Source organism: Pteropus vampyrus, unplaced genomic scaffold (assembly GCF_000151845.1).
Source record: "Pteropus vampyrus isolate Shadow unplaced genomic scaffold, Pvam_2.0 Scaffold124, whole genome shotgun sequence".
Taxonomy (NCBI): Eukaryota; Metazoa; Chordata; class Mammalia; order Chiroptera; family Pteropodidae; genus Pteropus; species Pteropus vampyrus.
The window spans coordinates 1638143-1646166 of NW_011888905.1; the positions used below are offsets into that span (position 1 = coordinate 1638143).

Genomic DNA, 8024 nt, shown 5'->3' on the forward strand with positions numbered 1-8024 from the left:
GGCGAGGGGCGCGGGGTGCCGAGCCGGAGTGGGGCCCGCGGCCGGGCTCGGTGCCCAGGTGAAACGCGCCTCGGGACCGCTTTTGAAATCCCTATCCTGGAGGGCCCGCGCGGGTGGCTTCCTCCTCTTGGTCCGACTCCAGTTCCCGCAGGGGGCGGGGGCGCCGCTGCTGTGTTTTCAGAGCCTGGAGCCGGTCCCTGTGCTTTTCTTCCTTTTCCTTCCTTTCCTGGACGTCAGTAATTCATGTGTGGAATATAGGACTCGCTTCAGCTACCCCCACTCCACTTGACCCACTCGCCACCCTCCCTTACGGGGATCCGCGGAATCCTTACCTGTGTTTGAGCTTTAATTACCAAGATGAGGGCATCGGATGATTGGGGGTGAGGCGGGGTGGCTGTGGGGAGACCTGTGCTAGTGTCCTGGGGAAACAGAATCAGGGAGGTTTGAAACTAACCTTGTAGTTCCGACTCTTAAGAGTTCGGAGGAGCTTTATTTTGCAATCCTCTGCTCCAAACTTCCATCTGGTGCCCCATAGGTGGACATTCAGACTTTGAGCATTGTCGGTGATGGAGAACTCACTGCAACACAAGGCAGCTTCTTCTATTCTGGGACCTATTGTACTGAATAGTACTGAATAAAGTTTTTTTGAGGTAGAAAGTTGCAGTCAGTCTCCATATAATGCTTAACTCTTGGTCCACATGCTGCATAGAATAAGCACAGAATAGGAAATTCATGTCCTCTGCCATTCATTCATACATTCAGGGAACGTTCGTTAAGTACGGTAAGGTACATACCGCGGAGTGCTAGGTACTAGCCGAAAGAGGCCTTTTCCCGAAAAAGCACATAGTTTGAGGGGCGGGGGTGGCCAGGAGACGGAAGAGGTGATCACAGAAGTGGTAAGTACCAGTGGAAGAGGTTTGCAAGTATGCACTATAAGAACATCAGAGATGCCCTCCAGTTTAGGTTCGTGTTGCTTTGAAAATGCGATAACTGTAATTGAAGCCAAGGCACCAGAAGTAACATAGTATAGAGAACAGCAGGGATCTCCCGCTTTCGACACAAAATTTCTTTTAATACAGCCCAACCTGTTCAAACGACCACACTTCGCTTTTGGATTGTTTCTGTTTATGAAACCAACAATAGAAAACATTTATCGATCTAATAAGTTACTCTCTAATGGTGCGGGTGCTATTTTTACTTCATTTTTATAGCCGAGGAAACAGATTCAGGTTAAGTAACTCGCACAAGGTCACAAAGCTGGAGAGAAGTTGGCTTGGGAAACAAGTCGAGTTTGACGTACAGTTTGCTCAGCATCGTGCTGGTTTACCACACTGATGGTAATTAACGCTAATCACTTACTGTGTGATTCTTGTAATAACGGTGAGGTAAGAGTAATCATTTTTCCCGTTGAAATTGAAGTTTAGAGAGGTTAAGCCACTCAGCCAAGGCGCCTTACTAATCAGTGATGGAGGGAGGATTTCGATCAGGCGCTCTCACCACCTGTGAACTCCCAGCTCACGGGGGACTGTGCATTTGGTGTGAAGTACTGTGTCCGTGATCGACCGTGAGTGAGTGGGAAGACACTTGAGGAAATACGATTATCGTAATTAATATGAAGGTGATGAGAACTTGCTTCTGTCCTTTTAGGATGGAACAAAAGTAGGACTTTTAAAATGGTGCCCAGTAAGAAGAGAAGAACCGCAGTGACTGAGTCCCCACAGCATCAGGGCATCCAGGAGGACAGTGACCTAGACCTAGAGTTGGCCGATAAACCAGGATCTGAGCAGGTCGAAAGCCTGGGGTCCTCGTCGCTGCCCCAGGGCCTCGAAACGCCGTCTGTGCAGGACGCAGCGTATCCGCTCGGTGTGGAGGCCCCGTCCTTGAGCTCTGGGCTGCTCACCCAGGACGCAGGGGCGCCAGTGCCAGAAGCTGTCGGCGTGGCTGCCCCTAAGGGCAGTGCCCTGGCTTCCCCGGAGTCCTCCCGGCCCCGTGACACGCACACTGGTAAAGAGAACCTCCAGGCCGCTGGCGCAAAGAGAGGGAAAAAGATGACGCTCAGGCCCCGGCCGGTTCCCCAGGAAGACAGAAGCGACCCTCCCGTCACAAAGGAGCCCTTTCCAGGAGAACCTGGGGAAGACGTCCAGGGGGAAGGTGAGCCGCGCGGGGTCTTCAGGCTGCGTTTCTCTGTCGGTTCTGGGTTGCCGTGGCCTCCGCTGTCGCTGCTGCGCGCTCTGCCTTTACGAGCCCCGAGTGGTCTCACGGGGATTGGTTGGGTGTGGGATCGGGTCAGCGGCGGACTTCGCGAGTGGGGGGACTTCCTTCCCCCGCCCCAGCCCTCGAATCCCCGTCTGGGTTCTTCCCTTTCCTTTCTCCGATCCCGTCAGGTCTGGGGTGGGGTGACCGTGTATGGCCTTCTGTGGCGTCGTGGGTCTGTGCAGTGGGGCTTGCGGAGGCGGGCAGCGGCTTGGGGAGAGGCTGCTGCCGGGGACATTGGGAAAGGCTCCACAGGGATGACAGAACCCTCAGGACCGAAGGCTGAGCTGCAGTTCGACGGAATGACGGCAGGGGTGTCATGGGCCAGACCGGTCTGGCAGGGGCCCAGGGCGGAGGAAGGCGGCGCCGCAGTGGCGTGGAAGGAGTGGCGGGAGCTGACAGAGTGACGGCTGTGTTTCCATGCTGCAGGGCTTCGCTTTTCACGCGTGTCCTCGGGGGGGGGCTGGTCCGGTACGGGATGCGGTGTGAACCTTCCCCGTGGGCGATGGCGGGTTCATCGGAGCGGAGGCGTGGGTCTGACCCCCGAAGCGCCCGTCCAGGCGGGGGGACCAGCTCGTTTGGAGCAGTGTCGGGCAGGGTGTGAGTCAGTGCTGGGTTGTGTGGCACAGGCAGTTAGGGTTTTGAAAGTGGAACTTGGGGGGTCGCTAGGTTGCGGGGGTCGTGGGAGCAGTGGACGTGGCGCAGCTCGAGCAGGAAGGGTGGGCACACCTAGATTATTCCCCTTGAGACCTCAGGAAGGATCGAAACAGGATGTCGCCAGCAAGGACGGAGGAGACGGGGTATGTCTTAGAGACAGGACGGAGAAAGAATGTTGCTCGGAGGCTGATGCCATTTAAGGTACGTGGGTTGGGGGTGACGAAGCATGCCTTAGGACGGGGAAGGTGTGCCAGGGCCAGAGTGAGTCCCGCTTTGGCCGCGTGGCACGTGAGGGACACGGCATGAAGGACAGACAGCCGTCTGCGATTGAGGTGTGCTAGGCGGTGGGACTAGACGTGTTCAGTGTTCGTCGTGGTTTTTTCTGGGAAGGAGCAGGGAGAAGACAGCTGTGCGTCGAGGAAGGTGACAGGGAAGGGAAGCTGAAGAAGTAACGGGAAGACCAGGGCACGGAGGGAGTTTTAGGAGCAAGGTACTTTTCTGACACTTCAGTGACGGCAGAGAGAGAAGGGTACTGATGCCCAAGAAACGGTGGCGTTTGAAGGCCGACGATCTCTGAGGGGATTTGTCGGAGAGCTTTTCGGGACAGGGAAATCAGATGCTGGAGTCGACGAGGCAGTGGGGGAAACGCCAGCGGTCGCTTCTGCGGTGGCAGGATGGGAAGTAGCAAGGTGACTGTTTTCTTCAGGCTGGGTCGTATTCGTGACAGGAAGACAGGAGGAACTGGAGAATACAAGATTAAAGTGCTGGAGAGGAAATGGATAATTAAATAGGGGTTCAGGGGTACTCAGCTCTCGAGTGGAATCTAGAGATTTTGAAAAAAATCAGATTTATCGGGGTAACATTGGTTAATAACATACACATTTCAGGTGTACGACTTTACAATACGACATCTGTCTGCTCTTACCACGCGAAGTCTAGCCTCCTTTCGTCACCTTGCACTTGACCCTTTGCCCTCTTCATCTCCACCCGCTTTGCCTCTGGGAGCCACTCTGTCCGTGTCTGCGAGTTCGCCTTTTTGTTTGTTTGTGTTTTGTCCGTTTGTTGCTTTGTCTTCTATCCCACGTGTGAGTGAGATCACGTGGTTCTTACCCTTTTCCATCTGACTTATTTCATGTGGCAAGATTTCACTCACAAGATCCGTCCATGTTGTTGCAAGTGGCGATATTTCACCTTTTTTTGCGGCTGACTTGTAGTCCATGGTATACGTACCACATCTTCTTTATCCATCGAAGAGCACTTGGGGTGTTTCCATGTCTTGGCCACCATGAATAATGCCTCAGTGGGCATGGGCGTACGTGTATCTTGATGAATAAATGTTTTCAGATTTTTCAGGGAGACACTCAGAAGAGGGATCGCTGGGTCATGTGGTAATTCTAGTCTTAACTTTTTTGAGGAACCTCCATACTGTTTTCCATAGTGGCTGCACCAACTTACATTCCCACCCGCAGTATATGGCGGACCCTTTTCCCCCACAACCTCTCCAACACTTGTTGTCACTTGTCCTGTTGACGACAGCCATTCTAACCTGTATGAGGTGGTATCTCACGGTGGTTTTGATTTGCATTTCCCTGAATGACTAGTGACGTTGAGTGTCTTTTCATATGTCTGTTGGCTGTTTGTGTGTCTTTCTTGGAAAAGTGTCTCGGCAGGTTCTCTGCTCGTCTTTCAGTCAGATTGGTGTTTTGTTGTTTAGTTGTATAGAGATATTTTTAATGGTCAGTTTACAGATACCAAGTGTAGATAACTATAAATAAACATCATTTAGGATTATCTGTAATACCACTCTGCTTTATTAAGCTAGGTAATTGAAAGTCGATTCTACCACCTTGCACTTCAGTTGATTTTATATGCAAGTAATACCAGTAAAGGAAATATGTGTATATAGAATTTTTTGCTGACTAGAAATGGAACATACAAAATAGAAAGGAAGAAAGAAAGATCGAAAATTCATATATGGGCATTTTGTGAAGTATTGAAAAGTTTAAAGAAGAAAATAAAAATAGCCGATAATCTTATTACTCAGAGTAATTACTATTAAAATTTAATGTATATTCTTTTTGTCGTTTTGCTTTCTTTTAAGGAACATTTTAGTTTTCTGATTAGGATTAAAACACTTGGGTTGTTTTGAAGTATCAGCATTTTGTGGCAGTTGATACCCTGTCACGTTACGTTTCTAGATTGCAGGTACTAGGGATAAACTTTGCTCTGCGTTAGTGTTTATTCCAATAGAATGTTAATGGTTCTCTTAAAATTTATTTATATACCTAATTTCTGCTTAGCTTTTTCTTTCTTTGCCTTCTAAAAACGATTAACTTAGGCCGATTTCAGCTTATAATTAGTTGGTCTGTACGAGTCTCAGCTAATTATTTTCACATTATCCATTTAAACAGCTCTCACATATGCTCTGAATAAGGCGTTTCCTGCTGTCTCTTACCGTCTCGACTTCCCTTTCCAAGGTCTTTCAGCACCTAGCACGTGGACAGAGGAAAAGAACGGGCGGGCCCCAGAGGGCTTCTTCCAGTCGGGCGTTCAGCCGAGAAGCAACGTGGTGGGGTCAGAGAGCACAGAGGCTGCAGAGGGCGCAGCATTTTCTCTGGGGGCGTCGTGCAGGGACAGTGCTGAGTAGTGCCCGGTTTGTGTCAGGGAGCTAAAGGTGTGGATGGGGGCTCTGCCTGCCAAGGCGAACTTCTGGATTTCCCGTAGATGTAAAGATTCTGGTATGTTTGTTTAAAAAGTCATTTACGTCAGTTCAGTTTTTAAAATGTTAGACATCGTTAATTCTAAAAGTGACTGCAGATTGTCGATTAAATGAGAACTTGTGCCGCGTGTTGCTTGGCGTTCCCTCTTATAAGAAACCGGCTGAGGGGGGCTCCTGACTTGACAGATCCTTGTCACACTGTCTCCAGTAAAGTCCGAGCCTTGAGGCATTTTGACATCGTGAAGGAATCACGGCTCCAGAAGTAAAGGAAGGAACATGGAAAGTAAATGCCATTGAGGATTGGTTCATGCTTTTAAATAAAGGCTTTTTTCGTCGTTAGAGGGGAGGACCCTCCAATTTCAAACCGTAATCGCGCCAGTTGGAACCGCTCATATTGATGTAAAAAAGCGTAAAGGCTGTCTGTCTTGAATGGAGCTCAGTGACAAATAACTTGATCTCTTTCGAAAACAAATTTTTTTTCCAACTGTGTAATGAAGAAACCTGGAAAAAAATTCACAAATACAGGAAGTACACAGTGGAAAGCTAGGCAGCCTTTCCCTCTGTCCTCCTGTCCCTCCCAGCCTCTTCTCGAAAGCAGTCACCATTCACCTGCCCCCAGTGTACATGCCACGGGCGTCCTGGGCGTGCACGAGCCTGTGTGTTCTTCCTACGTCGATTTTAATGTTCGCTTGGGTGCTGCATGGATGTTTCTTTGCCTTTTTAGTGCCCTCCCCCCAAAAAAGGTAGCTCTCATTAAGAGTCGAGATGAGAAAGGGGGAAGTTGTCTAACGAACTGTGAAACTGTGTTTTGATGATTTTACGGTGATTTTTACTGTGTTATAAAATTGAATTACAGCATCAGAAAGTTCAGGACGTTTTATGATACATATCATCGATAGTTGTTTAAATGAGATGATAATAATTGTCTATATAAAGTGTCCCTTTGTCATTGGGACTATAGTCACCCACCCTACGGTTGTGAATCTCATTTTCCATAGGGGAAAAAATGTGTAGCTCAAAGAGTATTAGAACTGGAAAAACCTTAGCAAGTACCTGCGTCAGGTCCCTGACAGCACAGGTGAGTGAGTGTTCTTCGGACGCTGCCCTCTCGGGAGAGGCATGTCGGTGCCCGATGCCACCCCTGGCGCAGTGACCTCACCCAGGGGCTTGTGGCCAGGGTCGGGTCACTTCGCAGTGCGGCTGAGAACCGAGGTGTGAAGTGGCATCTATGTCCTTCCAGGCAGGCCTCAGGCGCATTCTGGAGGGGCGTTGCCGTGGCTGCAGGACAGCCAGCCTGCGAGGGGAGTGCAGCCCAGGCCGTCAGCTCAGCCCGACGTTCGCGCCCCTCCCCCAGAGAAGCCGCTCGGGACGTGCGCGCGCCAGGCCGAGGAAGAGGGAGAGGACGGTGGACTCTTCATTCCGATGGGTAGGCTTCCTTTTTCTTCCCTTTAAAAAACGGACCCTCTGTTGCTGTATAACATGCCGAAAGCTGCACCTGTCCTAAGACACCCGAGTTCACTGAGTTCTCAGAGGTGGACTACGCCCGTGCACGCAGCAGGCGGGTCAGGAAGCAGGGTATGTCAGTGGCCGAAAGTCCTCTGTTTCAGCTGTGACCGCCACCCTACCCACGGCAGCCAGGTCGACCCGTCCTGCTGTGAGTGCCTTTCCCACGCCACACTGTGTCCGCGAAGTCGGTGCACGTCGGTGCACGTGCCCGGAGGCGGGCGACTTCCATCCCGCGTGGTACCCTGCTGTTTGAGCGTCGGCACCTGCTTCGTCCACTGGGCTGCGGTGGGCGTGCGGCGCTTTCCAGGGCGGGCTGCTCCGCGTGCCGCTGCCGTGGGCGTCTCCGCACACGGCTCTCAGGAGCACATGCGCTTAATTTTCGTTGGGTGGAATCGATGAGGCCTCCTTAAAATGTTTTTTAACGTCTGTATTTTTTATTGGGAACTCTAGCACCTGCAGGCAGGTGAATAAAGGCTTCTTTATTCAGCTTAACAAATGCCTTTAAAGTGAGCACTTACGAGTTCTCGCTAGCGTTGCGAACACTAGACGTCCGGTGCCGGGCAGGTTCTAGCAGGGGTAGTGACGTCCGCGGCTTTTGGACTTGGGGAAGGAGTTCAGTCGTCCTCCGTCATTGCAGGCAAATGTCTGTGCTTTACAAAAGAAGAGAATGAGACTCTTGCCCCGGTGAGCCAGCCGCGTCGTCGGGCTCGGCCTCGGCGCGGCTCTGCCGTTACTGGTGCGCAGGGACCTTTCCTCTCTCTCTGCCTCGGTTTCTCCATCTGTCCAATGGGAAGAAGCGTAGTCCCTGCCTCCCACAGTGGTTGTGAGGGCGAGTGGGTCGCCGCGGGCGCTCGGCGAGCGGGCGTCTCACCCCCGCGGCAGCTCCCCC

General features: G+C 51.4%; 1 protein-coding gene across 1 annotated transcript in view; it reads left to right on the top strand.

Moving 5' to 3' along the window:
• LOC105296434 (GON-4-like protein) overlaps nt 1–7539 on the top strand; it is a 9474-nt gene extending 1935 nt beyond the window's left edge. The window contains exons 2-3 of the mRNA XM_023534422.1: nt 1648–2151; nt 6870–7539. Coding sequence (XP_023390190.1) covers nt 1648–2151; nt 6870–7081 — 716 coding nt within the window. The 3' untranslated portion in view covers nt 7082–7539. The remainder of the gene's footprint in view (nt 1–1647; nt 2152–6869) is intronic.
• The last annotated feature ends 485 nt before the right edge of the window (nt 7540–8024 follow it).